This window comes from Emydura macquarii, unplaced genomic scaffold, assembly GCF_026122565.2.
Source record: "Emydura macquarii macquarii isolate MOO-44397 ecotype Brisbane River unplaced genomic scaffold, CSIRO-AGI_Emac_v2 contig_3113, whole genome shotgun sequence".
Taxonomy (NCBI): Eukaryota; Metazoa; Chordata; order Testudines; family Chelidae; genus Emydura; species Emydura macquarii.
The window spans coordinates 24,666-45,502 of record NW_027133250.1 but is presented as its reverse complement, the minus strand read 5'-3'; the positions used below and the strand labels follow the sequence as shown (position 1 = coordinate 45,502).

The 20,837-nt window shown below is 46.9% G+C and overlaps 1 protein-coding gene across 5 annotated transcripts; it reads right to left on the bottom strand.

The window, feature by feature from the left end:
- Window positions 1-332: 332 nt before the first annotated feature.
- LOC137141729 (zinc finger protein 420-like) lies at window positions 333-19,931 on the bottom strand. Of its 5 annotated transcripts, none has more exons than XM_067530788.1 (7): window positions 19,842-19,931; window positions 18,958-19,102; window positions 18,406-18,507; window positions 10,788-10,958; window positions 9,025-9,151; window positions 4,368-4,481; window positions 333-3,957 (listed from the first exon to the last, which is right to left on the bottom strand). In XM_067530788.1, the coding sequence occupies exons 4-7, from the start codon at window positions 10,929-10,931 to the stop codon at window positions 2,300-2,302; spliced, it is 2,043 nt and encodes a 680-aa protein (XP_067386889.1). In that variant the 5' UTR covers window positions 10,932-10,958; window positions 18,406-18,507; window positions 18,958-19,102; window positions 19,842-19,931; the 3' UTR covers window positions 333-2,299. The 5 variants fall into 5 exon arrangements, with proteins under 5 accessions (XP_067386889.1, XP_067386891.1, XP_067386887.1 ...); XM_067530790.1 differs by lacking the exon at window positions 18,958-19,102 and having other exon boundaries at window positions 333-403; window positions 2,476-3,957; window positions 19,842-19,925; XM_067530786.1 differs by lacking the exon at window positions 18,958-19,102 and having other exon boundaries at window positions 19,842-19,925.
- Window positions 19,932-20,837: the final 906 nt, after the last annotated feature.

Sequence of the window (20,837 nt, the reverse complement as noted above, 5' to 3'; positions counted from 1 at the left end):
GGAGATCAGCCCTAGGACCCTGGTAGTCAGTCTCTCTTTGATGGCTTACATGACGTAAGAATGGTCATGCAGTGTCAGACCAATGGTCCATCTAGCCCACTAACCTCTCTGAGAGTGACCAAAGCCAGATGTTTCAGAGGGAATGAACAGAACAGGCTTGTTGACCTGAAAGGTGAAGGGCTTCACTCTTATCTTTATTGTTGTCGATTCCCACTTACTCCACCTTGCCACGCCTCCTCCGAGGTCTCTGGGCAAATCAGGTGCAAATTACTCCTTCCATACAAATGTGTCCCAATCCAGTTGAAGGGAGGTAGACTTTGATCCAATGTCAGTTTGGAAAAGCCCAGCTTAACCAAGAGGTTTTCTCTAAGTATCTGCTATTGTAACAGCATGTACTGCAGACCTGCACACCCCAAAGATAACAAAAATGTAAGAAACACAAGTACAGTTATAAGGGTTAAACAGCTGTGCTCGGACAGCTGACTTCATCAAAAGAGAAGCGGGTCTCAGCACCCATAAAAGAACTGTATAGTAGGAGGGGTCCGTGAGATAAGATTAAGAAAACTTTCAATGTTACAATATAATTCAGATTATCACATAATTAGTCCCTTATTTACAATAATTAAATTCATGTTTAATGTCACGTTTAATGGAGTAGAATTCTTCACCAACCACACAAAATAACACTGGTGATAGTGAGGTATAACTACCCCAAATATGCCCATTTATTTCTTTAACCTTCTTTAAGATAGGGACTAAACACAGGTGTGATTCAGAATCCCCAGGCAGACACCAAATGTGTGGTAGCTATTAATAATTGGTAGCGTTCTGCAACTATATCACATTCAACACTGATGTCACTTTATACACATGTGCAGCATCTCCCAGAGTGAACTCAACAGAAATGTCACTTCCATTTTCTCCATTTCTATCTAGATAGGGATTGCATTTCCCAAATAATAGACAACATGTACCTAACTTGAAAGGAGCTATCTCCAGGAGCAACCACCTGAAAGGCCTGGGCCACAACAGCTTAAGGAGACAAATGCATAGGTATTTAGCCTAGTGCCAACTCATTTACTAGGGAATACTCTTTTTAGCAAATGGTTATTTGTCTCAAAGTCCAGAAGAAATCTGAGCTACATCTTCTCAAATAAGACTAAAATTCAATTATGAAACCAAATGGCATTCAGGAAAGAGAGAGAAACCCACAACACAGATGGGCGTAAGACAGTTTCAGTTTCATATAAAATGAAATTCCAGGGATTGAAGCACAGAATGATTACTCTGTGTTTGGGATCCATTCAGATTTCCCCTCCAGCTGACACTCTAGCCGCAATGAGGCTGATTGAGAATCAAAGGAGTGATACAGTGGACAGAGAGAACGGAACAGTGCATCACTCTGGGAGGTGTAGAGATAGCGTATGGGGAGGATGAACTCTCTTATGGCTGACACAGAAACTAACCCTTCTGGGCTGAGGGGGAATTGAGATGGCGATGGGGAAGGAGGGAAGCCCTCTGACTCACCCTATCTTCTTCTGGTGTGATCGAGGGTGCAATGACATTCTTTGTACCCCCTTCCTGTTCTTTGTTATAGTTCAATATATTTTAAGTGAGGAAAATGGTAGAAAAAAGATCTGCTATCCAGCACAACCCGAAACAACATGAGAGCAACTGGGAAGGAGACAATTTGTACCCAAAGAGGTAACTTGATGACTAACAATTGCTTTGACTTTGGGACCAGAGTAACTGAGATGCTCACGCTTTGTTTTGCATAGGAAAAGTGATGGAGTCTAGGTCAGGTGAAGGGGAAAGCTTATGCCAAGCACTGTATCCGTGTTATACCTGCACTGCCACTATAGTTGTGTTTTTACACCAAGATCACTAACTTCAGCAACTAACTCTGCGTACACTCCTAGTGGATATAAGGCACAGGTAGTTTTTGCTGCAGTGTAGCATGTTGAGATCAAACCTATCTCCCCCACTTGGGGCTGATGAACTTTCCTGGCGGGAGGGACACACACTCCCCTAACTCAAAAGGCAAAGGAGTTGATAGAAAAAAATCACAGGATGGACCCCATAGAAGGGTGAGGTCCAAAAAGCAGACACTGGCAAGTCATCTGGAGGAGCTCAGAGGCCATGGTGCAGGGGGTTGCAAAGCTCATTGTGTGGGAATTCACAAATGTGATTTTTTTTAAAAACATCTCATGGCAGCTCTAGTCACTCTAGGGCATTTGACCATGTGTGCTTAAAAAAAAAAAAATCTACTCTAGGCCTCTCTGTTTAAAAATCTCTCTGTTTAAAAAAACATCACTCTACAGCTCTCTCCCATGTGGGTTTTTTGATGTCTGCTAAGGTCTGAGCGTCGACCAAAGCTTTTCCCACATTGAGGGCAAAAGTAGGGTTTCTCTCCAGTGTGGACTTTCTGATGACCAGTAAGGTATTTCCTCTGAGTGAAGTTTTTCCCACACTCACCGCAGGAGTAGGGTCTCTCTCCAGTGTGGATTCTCTGATGTGTGAAAAGGTACGAACTTCGAAAGAAGCTTTTTCCACACTCAGAGCAAGTGTAGGGTTTCTCTACTCTGTGGATTATCTGATGTCTGATAAGGTGTGACCTGTGTCTGAAGCTTTTCCCACACTCAGAGCAAGCATAAGGTCTCTCTCCACTGTGGATTCTCTGATGTGTGATAAGCCTTGACCTGTCACTGAAGCTTTTCCCACACTCAGGGCAAGCGTAGGGTTTCTCTCCAGTGTGGACTTTCTGATGTCTAATAAGATTTGACCTCTGAATGAAGCTTTTCCCACACTCAGGGCAAGTGTAGGGTTTCTCTACTCTGTGGATTATCTGATGTGTGATAAGGTTTGACCTGTGCCTGAAGCTTTTCCCACACTCAGAGCAAGTGTAAGGTCTCTCTCCACTGTGGATTCTCTGATGTGTGGTAAGCCTTGATGTGTCCCTGAAGTTTTTCCCACACTCTGGGCAAGCATAGGGTTTCTCTCCAGTGTGGACTTTCTGATGTTTAAGAAGGATTGACCTCCATCTGAAGCTTTTCCCACACTCAGGGCAAGTATAGGGTTTCTCTACTCCATGGATTCTCTTGTGTGTGATAAGGTGTGACGTCTCAGTGAAGCTTGTCCCACACTCAAGGCGGACATAGGGTTTCTCTCCAGTGTGGATTCTCTGATGTGCAATGAAGAGTGACCTCTCACTGAAGCTTTTCCCACACTCAGGGCATGTATAGTGTGACCTCCCAGTGTGTATTTTCTGATGTTTAGTAAGGTGTGACCGCTGACAGAAGCTTTTCCCACACTCAGAGCAAGTGTAAGGTCTCTCTCTTCTGTGGATTCTCTGATGTGTGATAAGGTTTGACCTCCACCTGAAGCTTTTCCCGCAATCAGGGCAAGCATAGGGTTTCTCTCCTGTGTGGATTCTCTGATGTGCGGTTAGGGCTGAGTTGTGACCGAAAGATTTCCCACACTCAGAGCATCTGTAGGGCTTCTCCCCAGTGTGGATTTGCCAATGTGTGATAAGTTTAGAGCTCTGACTGAAGCTTTTCCCACACTCAGAGCATCTGTAGGGTTTCTCCCCAGTGTGGATTCTCTGATGTGTCATGAGGGCTGAACTACAGCTGAAGCTTTTCCTGCACTCAGAACACATGTATGTTCTCTTGGCTGTGTGGATTCTCTGATGTGTGATAAGGGCTGAGCTCCTATTGAAGCTTCTCCCACGCTCAGAGCAAGCGTAGAGTCTCTCTCCCACGTTGATTCCTCCTTTTCTAACAAGAACTGAGTGACTACTGAGAGCTTCCTCAGGCCTTTGCTGACTCTCACAGGCTTTTTTTTCTGGGAGTACACAACTCCTGGAAACATCCCCGTTGGATCTTCCATGTTGTTCTACTTGCTCACCGTCTTCCTCCAGGGGGTAATCCTCCTCATTCTCACTCATCATCTCATCACCTGATGGGACAGAGAGAGAATAAAGACATAGGTCACTCCCTGGGCTGGAGAGAAAGGAAATCTCAGAGAGGAATGGATAAAGGTGTGAACAAACTAAAATATGTGCTGTAGAGATCCAATGTATAAGGAGCTGATTTTCACCAAGACTCTTCCCCAGAGGAAAGAAAGGAGGGGATCATTTGTGGGACCACATCTCAGCAGAACTCTCAAGGAGAAGCAAGATTGGGGAGGGACCTGCTGCCACTGGTCAGTCAGGATAGGTGGGAAGACATAAGTGACATCTGCCATAATGATTCCACACCTGCTGGGAAGAATCCTGGACTCGGAGAGCTCACAAGCTCTTTGTAGGACATCCCAAATTATTTCTGCCTTCACAGACAGTTTTTGAGTGGGTTTAACCAGTTCCTCACCTGTGCAGGTAGCTATCAGGAGCACTTTTTTCTCAGAGCCCTGAAGATCAGGGATCCATGGCTCTTCCTCTCTTTCCAGCTGGGAGATCACCTCAGCTTTGGAAACCAGAAACCCTGCTCCAGGCAAAGAAAACAAAAGAGATCAGTAGAATGTGTGGAATACGTGGCACAAAGAATATTCCATGATTTTAACCCCAGCTCATTTTTAAGCAGTATCATCCCAAGACCACGTACTTTGGCTCAAAAGCAGCAGGATGGTTATTATTATTATTAATCTTATTCATTATCTTAGGGACAACTAAGAGTCAATCCCCATTGTGCTAGGCACGGTACAAACACAGAACAGGAGATGATCCATGCCCCAAAGAACTTACAATCTAAATAGACAAGACAGGCACCGAATGGGGGAAGGGCAGAACACATCAGCAAAGTGAACAATGTGACGGCAGAGCGACAGATATGACAAACACAGGCATATATTCAGACTATTGCATGTAATGTTATGACTAAGGCCAGTGTTTTCCGGACATTGCCGCTAGTACTGCATTTTTTCCCCCTAAATGACCTTTATTTCTAGAATCACCCTTCATATCCGGAATGGCTGATCAGATGGTGGGCAGGGCAGGCAGGGTCACAACCCTCCAGATTTCTGCCCAGAGACACCTGACTCATCCCCAGGGTGCAGGGCAGAGGCTGGGGAGAGGTGGGGGGGGGAGGGACCAACTGCTGTTCAGACTCGCTGCCAACTTCTTCCCTCCTCACACAAGCCTGGGCTCGGCAAGACTGCTACGGAGCTTCCCTGGGGCGGGCAGCCTACTTGCTCCATCACCAGGCTGCAGAGCGGATGCTGCTTACACCTGGGCAGCGTCTATAGCACTCTCCCCCGCTCACCTCCACTGCACACGGCTAGTTCCTGCGCCCTCCCCACCAGCACCCTTTCGTGCTGTAAAGATCATGTCTCTCTCATGTTTGTCAATATGTGTATTTTTGAATTAATATAATGCATATAATATACAGCTTTGAAAATCTGAAATTCCTCTGTTTCCATTGCCAGAAAACACTGCCTCTAGTTATGACTGTTATCTGTGTGTTTGGGCCAGCCCTTGAAAGCAGGAATACTTCAGACTGTTAGAAATAATGAAACAGGTTATCCCTGGGGCGGATTGGGCAAAAGAACCCTTTTTTGCCTGCTCGTTCCACCTCCACGCCGGGAGTGAGCAACAAGGCGGTTACTCTACAATTCTTTTATCCGTAACAGTATGTTCCCACCATAAAACCTTGCACAGAAATAGCAATAGGCTCATCCCCTACACAGATGGCCAAAAAGGAGGAGAAGAAGAGAAATAACAGACTCTAACTAAAATTTATACCACTTAACAGAAACAAAGTTTGCCCTTACCCTGACCCTGTTCCCTGTAATTTAGGCCTGACTACTTGTCCAGCTTCTAACTCTTTACTCTCCTACACAAATACTATCCTGAGATGGGCCAGATAACATCAGGGGGGCTGGCAGATGGGTTTCAGGGGGTTGAACTAGATGACCTCCTAAGGTCCCTCCCAACCCTAATCTTCTATAATTCTGTGGAATCTGGTATCGCTAAAGGATGATTAATGCCAGATCCCAAGGATGGTTACAAAGATATCCAGCTTTTGAAGATTTGCCCCATCAAAAAGGGGCAGTGACTGGTTTTAAATCTTTCAGGAAACTGAAGAAGGCAGACCTTTTGGAAGTTTGAGCTGACTGGGGGGGGGGGGGTGGGTCTTTTTGGGGTACAGATTGACAAAACCTGCTAACCAAAAGGTAACCCTTGAGGGAAGGGTTTAAAAGACTTTGGAACCTTTAGACCTTTTTCTTGTTTTATATGTTTTCCCCATAAGGCTTAGCCTCTGGCATACTGTCATGGATCCACAGGGTCTGTGCTATGCCCTGGCTTTTAAACAGTCCTTGGGAGGTGCCCCTTCAGTGCACTAGACCTCCGAGGGGTTCCACTCTTCCACAAGGATAGGCCATGGAGCTTCGACACCTCTGCAGACTGAGTCTCTGGCTTCAGCACTCCTACTTCAACCTGTGAGCTCTGCCCAGCTGGTCCAACCAGACTCCTGTTCAGAGACAGTTCCTCATTCAGGAATCAATGCACCTCAGCAAGTTTTTGCTGTCACACTGGGCAGACATTCAAAACTCAGTAGGGTTTATTAGTCAACCAAAACACAGCACTGGAAAGTCCTTGGATTGGAACACAGAAGGAAAGATTGAAGACAGACTATATTGGCCAAATGGCTCTAGGTGAATTAATTACCGGGACCCTGGTACTAAGCAGAGGAGAGTTAGGTGTGTCGGACACTGAAAGATCTGTTGTGCACCGGAAATCTGTCCCTTCAGTGGGTGTCGATACCGGGAGAAGCTGTTGGTGCCAAGAGGCTTGTACTGACAGGGTGGGAGATGCAAACCTGATAGCAGGGTCCAGCAGTGCCAGAGATATGGTTAGTGGTACCGCTATTGATGTACGTACTGATGGAGCCTTCCCCAGAGCGGATCTTCTACGTTTCTCACGTCCTTGCGGTACCGATGCTTCTTTGCCTGTGCCCATGAGGTCTTTAGGCATCCTGACGTGCCGTCGGTTCGGGTACCAGATTTAGATACCCTCGAACCCATTGGTTCTGATGATACTGACCGAGCGGTGGATGGTTTGCAGGTCGATTTCGGCTTTCCATGGGGACTCCCTGGTCTTTTCTTAAAGGCCTTACGTCATGGGCTGGCAGGAATAATGTCTCTGAACTCACCTCCCTTGGAAGTGGAGGGAGTGGTGAGGGCTTCCACCGGGATTCTGGAGGTCGAAGGGCTGACTCCATGAGCAGGAGTTTGAGCCTCGGTTCTCAGTCCTTCCTGATCTGGGCTGCAGTTGCTGACACAAGCCACACTCTGTGGAATGTGCTTCTCTCCCAGGTAGCGAATGCACTGAGAGAGTGTCCTTGCAATGGAGGCCCTTTTTGAAGCCCAGGGAGCCGGGCATATCCTTGTCTAGAAGGGAGTCAAAGGAAGATAAAGCCCTTTTCTTTCACTCGGTCTCGTTTTTTAAGGCAATGGCCAAAATAAAAGGAAAATGAAGCAAAGAAAGAAAAATGAATTTCAAAAGAAGCTAAAATGAGCAATTCTAAGAGAGCTTATGATCTGCAAACAGACAGCGTTAGCTCCATCACTAGCCATGGGTGGTTGAGAAGGAAAGGCGGAGGAATTGCCCACACATGCTGGATAGCCTCGTGGCAGGCACAGAGCAGCAAAAGGGGTGCAGATGCACCTACACTGGATTGTAGTGGAAAAATAAAAAACACTACACCTATTTCCCATTTTTTCACTTTTGTCAGATCTCTGAGACACTGTAAATTGAGTCAGGACCTCCCCTCTGATTGCCTCACTTTTCCTTCAATCTTTCTTTCCAGTATTGTCCATAAGTCGTCAGTATGCACAATGCGAGATAACAAATGCAGAACCTTCTTTACTATCCTTCTCTTAGTCTAACCATGATGCATATTGGTCCTTGCCTATGATTTCAATGAGAGCTGTCTGTATTAAATGAAGTTTCTGTGTGTGCTTCACCAAATTACATCTTCTCAATTAACTCTGAGTAGCCACCGACAAGGGCAGGTTGTACCCCAAGACATACTCTTATAGGTGTAATAGTTGTACAAGCTACACTACCACCCTCTGACACCATCAGCAAAGTGCCCTTTGGCGCCTGAGCAGTGACCCTGCTATGGGAAAGGAGAATGTAGCAAGAACTCAGGATTGTAGGCCAGGGTCGCTGTGCATGGAGATGGGGAGGAAGCATGGGGGGGTAATGAGTGGTGGAGGGAGGTCAAGTGTTAAAATAATAATATCGGGGGGTGGAAATGTAAAAAAAAGTGAAACTGAACAGAAAAAAAACTAGAGTGTAGGCTCTGACATAAGGCCTGGGCAGGGATTGTGTGTTAAAGATCGGGGATCCCCCCAGCTCCAGATCCCAAAACCTCTCCTCCTTCCCACTGACCTCCCCCCCTGCCCTCTTCCTGGGTGCCCTTCCTCCACACACCCCTCCCCTTCTTCCCACCACTCTCAGCTGCCAGCACCTCCTGGCACCTTGGGAGCTTCGTGTGTTCCCGCCTCTCTTCTACTACCCCATCCCTGCCTGCTGCTTCTTAATCCTCCACACACCCCTCCCCATCTCCTGGCACCCATTAATATCTACTCCCCTCTTCTCCTCCCCTCCCACTGCTCTGCTCTCCCATCACACACTCTCCTATCAAAAGCTGAGCTCATCTGACTGTCACACAAGCCGTGCATGAGTCTTACACCTATGTACTCAATTTAATTCGGAATTGTACGAGCGGCATAATTTCCTTTTAAAACATGGAAAAAGACATGGAAGCTACAGTTGTTTATTTAGTTTTAATACATCCAGTAAGGGTAGATTAACTATTACAAAATCTTTATTTTTTTTTACATGACCGACAGCACCAAAAATGCACATGTCCAAAAAATTATACTAGCGGGTGGGATAAATCAAAAAGGGGGACAAGGAAACCTGTCAAAACTTGGATGCTGTGTGAAGGTATAAAGTTATTACTCAGGTTCGTTAGAGACCCCGCAGCTTCTAGTAAGCGAGGGGACAGGACTCCTTACCGAGCAAGGTCACCGTCTCATAATTCTTCTGCATGACGTCCCTGTAGAGAGCTCTCTGAGCGGGGTCCAGCAGAGCCCATTCCTCCTTGGTGAAATACACAGCCACCTCCTCGAAAGTCACCATCTCCTGAAAAAGGAAGAACCCCCACTCAGCACCTGCTGTCCCGGTGACAACCCCACTATTCACAGGAGAACAGAGCCAGGTAAAGGGAAGTTCTGGGGTCTCATGTCAACAGAGTCCCATGCCCACTGTGTGAGAGCAGCCCGGAGGCATCAGGGTGAGGGAAGAAGGAGAGAACCTTTGTCCCTCCTGGCTGACAGAGCGTGGAAGAGTCTTCACATTTATCACATACCTAGGAGCCAGACCTTGATATAGGATATGGAGCCTCCATCACAGTTCAGAGACAGCCCCCTGGTTGGAATCCCCACACCTTCCCAGGAAAATATATGGCAGAAAGGGGAAGTCAGTAGGAAAGACAATACATCGGAAGGTTGGAATTGTAGAAAATTGGTAAGGGAAGCACACAGAAATCTCTGGCCAGCACAGACAAGGAAAAGGAGGAAGTCTTTAAAAATATATTAAATACAAAATGAATCCTCACAACGGTATCGGTTCATTACTAGACAGAAATGGCAGAATTATCAAAAATAATGTAGAAGTGTTCAATACATTTCTCTCGCCTGGATTTTGGGGTGGGGGGAAAACCACGCAGATGATGCTGTCATAGGATATGATGATGATGACAAATGCTTTCCATTCCAATTATAACTCACAAGGATATTAAACAGCAGCTATTGAAGTTAGATGTTTTAAAATCAGCAGGTCTAGATACCTTGAATCCAAGAGTTTTAAAAAGACCCGGTTGAGGAGCATGCTGGGCTGTCAATGCTGATTTTCAGTAAGTCCTGGAAGACTGGGGAAATTCCAGAAGACTGGAATAAAGCTAATATTTGCCACTATTAAAAGGTGTAAAAGTGATGACCCAGCTAATTCCAAGAGTGTCAGTCTGACATTCACACTGAGCAAGACAATGGAGCAGCCAATACTGGAGTTAATTTATAAACAATTAAAGGAGGGTAATATAATAAGTACCAATCAAAGGTTTAGGAAAACAGATCCTAACCAACTAACTGAATATCTTTATTGGATGAGATCAGAAGTTGGGCTGATAAAGATAATAGTATTGATGTAATAGACTTAGACTTTTGTAAGGCACTTGACTTGGTTCAGCACAATACTTTGATTAAACAACTAGACTGATACAAAATGAACATGGCATAGATTAAAAATTGGCTAATTGATAGGTCTGGAACTCCATTTGTAAGGGGGGAACCATGGTTGACTGGATGTATTTCTAGAGGGTTCCAGCAGGGATCAGGTCTTGATTCAGTGCAGTTAAACATTCTTATCAATGACTGGAGGAGAATATCAAACCACCACTAATAATGGTTGCAGCTGACACTAAGATTGGGGGAGGGGGGTGGTAAATAATGAAGTGTCAGAAGATTCAGGCTCCAGTACTGGGAGTTTGGGAAGTTTTCCCAGCCCACTAAGAGGGGAAGTTCTAACCCCAGGCCACATGAGCCTGTTCCTTGAAACTAGACCCCGGATAACACAAGTCCCAGCAGATTTGTCACATCCTGTCTCCTCCCTTTCTCCGCCCTATTTATATCATGCCTCCTGCAGCTCCCACCCTCCTATGCATTTACTGCTTCTCTCCCTGCAAGCAGAACCCACCCCCAGCTGCCTGATAATCCCTTACCTGACTCAGCTCCAGTGCAGCCATTTGCTTCGCCCTGGGAAGATGGGATGATCCGGAGCAGGAAGTAGATGTTATTCTGTAGCTTGCCAGAGTCCGAAGAGCAATTTCAGAGAATTCAGCAGGGGCTTTTATCCATTTGTGCATTCGCCGATTCCCCCCAGGCTTTTTCCCCTGCAAAGGGACATTCTAGGGTCCGCCACACTGTGCAGCACGTAGTGACCTTATTACAGTCCAGGCCTAGCCCCCTCCCACTAGGACGAATCCCTTGGAGACATGGTGAAACCTTCCCAGTAACAGAGTCACTGAACTGAAGGCCAGAGAAGAGCAGAATCTAAGGAGTCACTTTGGGGGATTCTCCCCACGGCACCTGTCACAGGTTGACAAAGTTGTTTGATGCCCCAGACTTTAGACAGTCTCTCTTGGGAGTGTCTCCGTTCATGTGCCAGGCCTCATTATAGCTTTTGGCAAGGGCGATCCCTGTGGCTCTGAGACAGGCCCTTCTTGCCTCAACTAATCCTGTTTCTTTCTGTGGTTCATGCTCGTGGTAGAGAAGGTGACACTGGCAGGCGAGGTGTTAGCTCTTGCCAAAGCCCCCGTGTCTCAACTGGACATGGACAAGTACACAGCTGAGTTCAGTCTGCGTCACCTGTGCTAGCATTGTTAAAACAGGTACTGTATTAGAGTGATGAGAATGTGTTCAGTGATTAGACTTTAATGAATGCTTGTGAATTGCTGCACAGGTTCATATTTGTCTAGTTGCGACATGAGCCTCTGTGGCTATGCAAATCGCCAGACAGGGGAGAGACTTTCACTGTGGGAAGTGTTGATTGGTAACAGAGAGCGTGACATCCTTGCCTGGCAGGAAAGGTCCATCCACCTGAGACAGACTATTATGAGATGTTAAAGAAGACAAAAAAGACAGTTGTTCTGCTCTTGACTCCCATGAAGATAAGCAACGCAAGTGGATTCCGCCCATCGGCTAGAGAGAAAATGAAGCAAATTCCTAAGGTATTTTTGAGATAACTTCTATTAATTTTTGAGAACTGGGGAGGAAAAGGGGGGGCAGTAAAGATTTGATATTATAAGAGAAAAAACACCAGGAAATGAAGGGATTGAATATGAATATTCAATAGCTAGAGAGAAGAAGGGGGGATTGGAAGGGATTATTATAGCGGATGTCTAGTCTACTCTAGTTAAGATTCAGATCACTGTGTGACAATGTTTTTGATTTTTGTCCCTACTGGCTTCTCCTGTTCTCTTGTGCTCCTCGTTAGCAATGCAGCAGTTTTCCCACTTTTAAGAGCAAATCAAACGTGTTCGTCTGAGAGTCTCTGTGACATTTATCTGCCGGGTAGCAACGCTGTCTGGAGAGACTGGGTGACGTTGCCAGGTTGGAGTCTTCTGAGTAGAACCAAGTTTTCTGATTATTACATAACAGTGGCCATATTGAATCATAGAATCAAAGAAGATGAGGGTTGGAAGGGACCTCAGGAGGTAATCTAGTCCAACACCCTGCTCAAAGCAGGACCAACCCCACCTAAATCATCCCAGCCAGGGCTTTGTCAAGCCAGGCCTTAAAAACCTCTAAGGATGGAGATTCCACCACCTCCCTAGGTAACCCATTCCAGTGCTTCACCAATAGCCTAGTGAAAAAGTTCTTCCTAATATCCAGCCTAGACCTCCCCCACTGCAACTTCAGACCATTGCTCCTAGTTCTGTCATCTGCCACTGTTAGAAATAACCAAACAGGTTGTCGCAGGGGTGGATTGGGGAGACAGAACCCTTTATTGCCTGCTCATTCCACCTCGATGCCATGCGTGAGCAATGAGGGGGTTACTTTACAATCCTTTTCTCCATAACAGTATGTAAGTGTATACATTTCCAGTAGCTCCCCATTGACCTTTATTTGGTTACATTGACCCCTATAAAATGAATATTAACAACTACATGATGAATATAATTATACCCGCCCCTGTTTGTTGTTTACAGGATTACCATCCAGAGGGCAGACACATCACCTTAAAACCTGTACAATTTACACTAACATTCTCTGAAGTAAAGGCATGCCAGGGGGAGAAGGAAGATAATGCTTTCTTCCCACCAAACGACCTTGCACAGAAATAGTGATAGACTCATTCCCTGCCCAGATGGCCAGGAAGGGAGGAGAAGACGAAAGATAACAGACTAACTAAAATTCACAGAAACAAAGTTTACCCTTGCCTTGACCTTGTTCCCTGTAATTTAGGCCTGACCACTTGTCCAGCTTTTAACTCTTTACTCTCCTACAGCAACCACTGAGAACAGCCTAGTTCCATCCTCCCTGGAACCCCTGCTTCAGGTAATTAAAGGCTGCTATCAAATCCTCCCTCACTCTTCTCTTTTGTGGACTAAACAAACCCAGTTCCCTCAGCCTCTCCTCATAAGTCATGTGCTCCAGCTCCCTAATCATTTTTTGTTGCCCTCCGCTGGACTCTCTCCAATTTGTCCACATCCTTTCTGCAGTGGGGTGCCCAAAACTGGACACAATATTCCACTTGTGGCCTCAACAGTGCCAAATAGAAGGGAATAATCACTTCCCTCAATCTGCTGGCAGTGCTCCTATAATGCAGCCCAATATGCCATTAGCCTTCTTGGAAACAAGGGCACACTGCTGACTCATATCCAGCTTCTTTTCTACTCTAAGCCCAGGTCCTTTTCTGCAGAACTGCTGCTTAGACAGTCAGTCCCCAGTCTCTAGCAGATTCTTCCATCCTAAGTGCAGGACTCTGCACTCGTCCCTCTTCAACTTCAGATTTTTTTTTACCCAAACCAACAATTTGTCTAGGTCACTCTGAATCCTATCCCTACCCTCCAGCGTATCTGCCACTCCCCCCAGGTTATGCTTACCCCTGAACTTTCTGAGGGTGCAATCCACCCCATCTTCCAGAACATTCAAGATACATTTCTATCATGCTATGCAAAGTTACAGATAAAACCACCACAACGTAATGTCAGGCAATTCAGCAAAAAACTACACTGATTGGAAAAGGGGGGAGGAGGGGTCCGTTCTTCCCTCCCGGGTGGGCTCCAAATTCATAGGGAGCCTGTTTAAAGTGGATGGAGGACACCTCGGGTAATACAAAAGCCTCCAAAGGGAGAAAGAAAACTACATGCCTGCAGGGGTTAATGGCAGGGATTTCCCTGATGTGGAAGGAGTCTGTCTTTGTGGCTGCACAGATCCCAGCTCTGCAGGATATAATTAACCAACAGTGTGTACTGACCCATCAATCGGTGATGGCAACACAGCTGGCGGAGGATCGGGCATCCTCTGCGCAGGAATGGAAGGAGGATCGGGCCCTTCAAGCTGAAGCTGCTTTGGCTGAAAGAAGCCGCTTGAAAGCCTCTCCTTCCACCCCAATCTCTCTGGGTCAAGGAAGGCAATGCCCCCACCCCTGTATCCTTCCCTGTCACCACTTTCCCCTTCTGCCCTCCCCTCAGCCTGGAGCACAGCCTTGGGATGGCTGGCAAGGACTGCTGACACCTCCAGTTTCACTCCGGTGGCTGTGGCAGCAACTCCCACTGTTCTCACTGTTCAGAGCCAGGATAGAGGGTTAGGGTGTGAGTTTCCAAGGAGCCCCACTGATTTCTGTTGCTTTCTGTATCTTTTTGGGCTTAGGTTTTTCTTGACTAATTGGTTGCTTTTCACCCCACATCCTCTTGTACTTTTGTTTTTCTGAAATTTTAATGGAGGGAAATTTGGATACACTTTGGATGTGAAAAGTTTTTGACAAAGCACAAACTAAGGTAGCTGTGTTGTAGAGATTGTACTTGGTGGCTCAGGTTTTCACAAGCACAATATGCCACCTTAAGAATGCAGCTCAGTAAAAACGGTGGCTGAGTAAAAAAAAAAAAAAAAAAAAAAAACAGCACTCTAAGTGAAAAAATGGAAAGTTTGAAGTCACAGAACTATGTTGCTGGTGAAGTGTTAAAGCTATGGCAGCAAAAAATAATAAAATGAAGCTAAGATATGGTTAATTGAATACAGGGGTAGGTTAAAGGAGAGAGGGGTTAAAGGTAGCTTTTGTAAGAATTAATACTACAAGGGTGAGGACAATTGAATAGTTGGAAGTTGTTGAAGGGTGATAGTTGTGCAAATGGTATAGGGGTAATAGTGCTGTAAAGATGTTTTCGTTTGATAATGTTCAATAAAGTAAATCTACGTATAATTTGGTACAGTCACATTGTGTCGAAACCTAATAGTTCAACAAATTACACAAAGGGGTCAGGTAGTGGCTATTACCATGTTTTTGTGCTCAGGAGCCTTTACAGCAATTCTGAAGGGAAATGGACACTTTTCCTGAAGGAATTGTCTGTAAACAATTAATTGTAAATAACGACTGCGGGCAGCAGACAGAGGGACAATCTGATTTAAATCATTTCATTACTGAACAATTGGTCAAATTTACTAAAGGAAATAAGGGGTTTCCATTAAAACTTGACTGTTTGTAAATGTACAAGATGGGAATTTGGGTATAGGTGTGTAAAAGAAATTAACGTAGTGTAAAGGATGTTAAGCAAACACGGACAGCTAGTGTTGCTTGGCTTTGTTATTAAGTATTTAATTTTTTTGGATACCTCCATAACAAGAGGACATAATTTTGGCAGGGGCTTCTCCAAGCGTTACGCTAATACTGGCATGGTTCCAGGAAGCTTCCTCGGGCCACCATGTCCACAGTACCTGGGCAGTGGGTTCCCATTTAACTATTGACATTGTGGGAAGCATTGCCAGCAGATCGAGGAAAGTGATTATTCCCCTCTATTTGGCATCGGTGAGGCCGCATTTGGAGTATTGTGTCCAGTTTTGGGCCCCCCACTGCAGAAAGGATGTGGACAAGTTGGAGAGAGTCCAGCACAGAGCAACAAAAATGATTAGGGGGCTGGAGCACAAGACTTATGAGGAGAGGCTGAGGGAACTAGGCTTGTTTAGTCTGCAAAAGAAAAGAATGAGAGGGGATTTGATAGCAGCCTTTAACTACCTGAAAGGGGGTTCCAGGGAGGATGGAACTAGGCTGTTCTCAGTGGTGGCAGATGACAGAACAAGGAGCAACGGTCTCAAGTTGCAGTGGGGGTGGTCTATGTTGCATATTAGGAAAAGTTTTTCACTAGGAGGGTGGTGAAGCACTGGAATGGGTTACCTAGGGAGGTGGTGGAATCTCCATCTTCAGAAGTTTTTAAGATGTGGCTTGACAAAACCCTGGCTGGGATAATTTAGCTGAGGTTAGTCCTGCTTTGAGCAGGGGGTTAGACTAAATTACCTCCTGAGGTCTCTTCCAACTCTATGATTCTATGACTCTATGATCCTCCGGGGCTGTACAATTAATATGGGTAATGGTCAGCTGTGGTTACACAGCCCGGGAAAAGGAACGGTCTCTGTGTGATTGACCGCTTGCAATGTGAACCTGGGAAGGTGGTGGGGAGGAAGCAAGTAACAAATTTCTGCTCAGACCTCCTGGACTGGAACATGGGTCATACCGTGCTGCTCTGCGCAACCTGGGAACCCCAATACTCCAAAGGCCTTCAGATCTTTATTGTAAACACCCCATTCCGGACCAAGCACGCAGTGTCCATGCATCCAGAGTTTCCACCCCCAGTTCTGCTGCAAGCATTAGACTCATTGCTGTATCTCCAAGGTAAAGCTGTTCAGTGTACTACCAACATCGCCAACCAACTTCATCAAGCAATCTTCAACCTCACCGTGGAAACCCATAGGGAAGTCATCAGAGTGGGACAGCTCACCATGAGGGCACAAACAATGGCCCACTGTCATTTGATGCAGGCCACACTGAACTCTTTTCTCATACGCATGAACTCAGCCTCCCATGAACTAACTATCACAGACTCACACAGAACAAAATGGACCATGTTGGTGGAAGGGGGATGTGATATGTCTGTTTGTGACTGTGAATTCTTGCTAATTGTTGGGGGGGCTAATGTATCTATTTGCCTAGTTATTGCAGTGAAAGAAAAAAGCTGGTGAGAACAATGGAAATCATCGGGCAGGGTGGAGGCGGTAATTCAGGGTAATAATACACTCGGTTTTCCTTGGTATTGGTAATCACAATTCCACAAAAGTGGGGGGGAGTGGTGGTTAAGGGGAGGGGTTACCTAAATGCTACTCTCCAACCACCCAAAAATAGAGTATAAACCTCAGAGGGCATGTGGCTGCAGGAGGGAGGGGTATGGTGTGTAAGGGGAGGGTGCAACATAACCATTGTTAAAGGGAAAAATTGAAAGCCAGAAGCAGGAAGTGACACCTGTTGAATCCTGGATCTAGGGACCAAAGGACTATGGGTAATGGGGTAGTGGAACGGCACCCGGGAGACCCTCAGTATTTTGGGACAAATTGTCAAAAATGCATATATATCCCAGTGGAACCTCCGGGGCCACCCGTCCCAAGAAATTGCAGATACAGTTCAGGCTCTGAACAAAATACAGGATGCCCTTAAAGCGGCTTTAATAGCCTTCCGTAACAACACCTGAGTGAGTGACAACATGGCCACACTCTAGCCACACATATTTCACTTTTGTCTAAGAATATTTCCTTTATCCAGTTAGTGGATGGGCAACAGGAGACCGCCCAGAGCTCATGTGCCTGGTACAACCTATTATACCATTTAAACATCGGTCGAGGAGAATGCTCCACCTGGGACTTTCTTTGTCATTTAGGGGTAATAAACACTTCAGAAGGAGTAAAAAAGGTCATCTTTTTAGGATTAGGAATTATTGGAGCAATTCTATTGCTTGTCTTGGACCTATGGATGGTTTCTTGGGTCGTACAACGTGTGCCAATAGGGCTCTGCAACACCAGATAATGGCCCTGCAGTATGAGGTATATGCCTTGCAGCCCTAGATATATCAGAATAAAAAGTGGGGGAATGTGGGCGTGGGGACAAAGGATGTCAGTGCTGGGCCACATTCCTGGGGGACCGGGAGTTGGGCCCAGGCTTTGGACACAAATTGTCCTTTGCAGGACCCCTGACTTGGGCTAAAAAGACTACACAAGCAATAATCAAGTGCAAACCACAGCACTTCTCTAGCCTTGAAGTTCAGGGGGGCGGGGAGAAGCAAATCACAGCAACTTTCTAGCCTTGAAGCTAGGGAAGGAGGGAACAAATCAGAGCAACTTTCTAGCAGTGTCCAGAACAGGGCAAACCTGCCCAATAGGCACCACGGTAATGGGATCATAATACAGGAAGGCTATGTTCCCCCCCCCACACCAACCATTCCTCCCCTCACCACCTAAACAAAGAATGTGGTGAAAGGCTGTTCTGTCTTCTTTCCCAGGCAGCATGTCTGTTAGGGAAGGCTCGGGATCCCTGCCCCTAGTTCTTCCCTTGTTGCTAGTTTGTTAAGGGACTTCATGGCCATTCCTGTTGTTCAGATCAATGTATCTGCTACGCAAGTTTCATGGGAAATAACAAACAGGGGCGGGTATAATTATATGCCTCCCCTAGCCATTAATATTCATTTTATAACCATGTATATCACCAAATCGGGGTTTTATGGGGCTTTGTAGAAGTGTGTGTGTTTACATAATATTTTAGATAAAAAGGTGTAAAGTAGTGAACTCGGGGCTTACTTTGCTGGCCACGAGACAAAGGGGAACGAGTGGACACGAAGCTGTAACGGAATAAACGCTCCTTATCACTCCACCCGTCTCAGTCTCTCTTTTCAACCGACCCTGCAACAATTGGAGGGAATTTTACACAGATACTCAATCCACAACTGAACAGGATGGTTTCCCCTGGCCGGACATTCACGTGGCTAGCAGGGAGGCCTGGATAATGTTGCTTTTATGGGGTAAAAGAGCAGGGATGGAGTTAGAGGCCTCCTGGCAGGGAGGAAGGGGTGGCAGGGGCGTCTGGGAATGTGACTAGGAGGCGGTGGCTGGGGAGCTGCTGGGTTGGGCAGGGGGGGTAGCTGGGATTGGGAAACCAGGGGCTGGGCAGTCTCCATGGGGAACACTTGCTCCTCCCTTCCCTTCATGCCCCCTCCAGGCCCTCTTGCCAGTAGAGGGCGGCCATCCCATCCCATCCCCACCCCAGAGGCTGCCGCGTCTCCGGGGTCTCCCAACCTCTACTCACTAACCCGCTTCCCATTTTGGAAATTACTCAAGGCAACAATTACCCACCTAAAGCAGGTAAATTACTGCAGGTAAAAAAGGGTGGGCAAAACAGCCCAAACCAGAAGAGATTTTAATTCGATATTGGAGAACTGGGGAGAAAATCAGGGCAAAAGTCAGTGCAGGAGAACAGAGAACTGAACTTCTCAATAACCTGAGAGAAAAGAAGTAAAAAATGATCAGGTATTTTGCAATCTAGAGAGAAAGGGGGAGCATGGGGCAGAATGTTACCAGCCTTAGAGAGGACAGGGGTCAAGCAGAGGGGATTTCATTTCCCCCTTTCTCTCCCCCTCCTCTGTCATCACCTGCTCTTCTCCTCTCTCTGTAATTCCCTGACTGCACAGAAATGGTGACATTTACAGCTACCCCTTTGCACAAGTCTCTCCCTTCCTTCCTTTCCCTGTCAGCTTGTGCTCGTATTTTTAACCCTTCCTGACAAACAACAAACTCCGGCTCAAGCCTAGACACACAGCAAAGAGGAAATCAGGAAACCCCAGTGGGGACTGGTTTCTTCCCCTCCTCCCTCCCACAGTTTAGCCCCAAAAAGGGGCAGATCCTGGCAGGGGCCGAGGGCAGAGAGTTACTGGCTGTTACAGCAGCTCAGAGCCCCAGGCCGGGAGCAGAGTCCCAGGAGCTGCCTGCGAGATCCCACCTTAGTTCCCAGGGACATTTGTGCCCAGTCACTTTCCTGCCCCTCCCCACAGCTGGGTCTCTCTCCATTTCCCAAGGGGGGTCGGCAGAGCCCGGGGCTGCCCCGCAGGCTGGTGCCAGCTGCAGAAAGTGCCCAGGGCTGGGCACAGCGGGGGTTAAGGAAAGTCTCTCCCAGCCCCGACCCTTTGCTCAGCCCCGGCTCCCACATCACACTGGAGCAGCTGCAGCAGCGCCGCACTCACCCAGGTGCCGCACGGGGCTGATCACACGCTGCTCTTCCTTTGTGCTCCCAGACTCCAACTGCGGCTTCCTTCTCCCCCTGGAGCACCCGCTGCCCCCTTTCCTAGAGAAAGGCGGAGGGAGGGGCAGGGATGGGGGGGGGCTGCACGTGCCTGGCCAGCCCCAGGCGCCAGGTGTTGTGGGAAATGTAGTCTGTGTGAAAGGCTGCGACTGACGCCCTGCCCGAGTTAGCAGCCCGGCTCTTAATCCCTACTAAGAGGGTTGAATAAGAAGCCTCCCTCTCTGACTCCCACCCTGAACCACAGCACCTGAAAGAATGAAACTGGAGAGGGGAATGGAGCCCACAAGGATTCTGGGCAATATGCATATGGTGCAAAGCAATACAATTTACTGTACAGCAATCAACTGCGATATTAAAGAAAACATGAGCAAGGTTAAAGGAAAACACCTAACACCGTCCCCTGAGCCTGGGGACATGACACACAGCATGTCTGGGGTGTAAGGGATATTCACAGTCTGTTTCTCACACATCATAGGCCTCCTGCCCAGGCCCTGGTTGTGTTTTAGGGATGCTGAGAGTCAGACACTTCCTCTGGTGGTGGCCAGACACCCCCAGGATCCACGTGGCAGGGCCCTATTGCAGAGTTAAGGTTGGCTGGTGCAACATCACTCCCTTGCAGAAACTCCATTTCAGCAAAACTCTAACTTCTCAAAACCAGGAAATGCAGTTAAGGTTGCCCCCATCACCTTAACCGAGTCCTCTTTCATCATTATCCCATTAACACACACCTATTTTCTCAGCCAACACTCTGTTACCTAGCAGCTCTGTGTTCTTGGGGAACCAGGGCTGGCTCACCTGAATACCCACCCCCCCATACCACCCTTCAGGCTGCTTGAACCAGAAACCAAAGGCATTCTCAATATGAAAAGGCAGGAGACACAACTAAAACCCTCCCATCAATGGTGAGACAACTCCCCATGCCTCATAAGCATCTCAG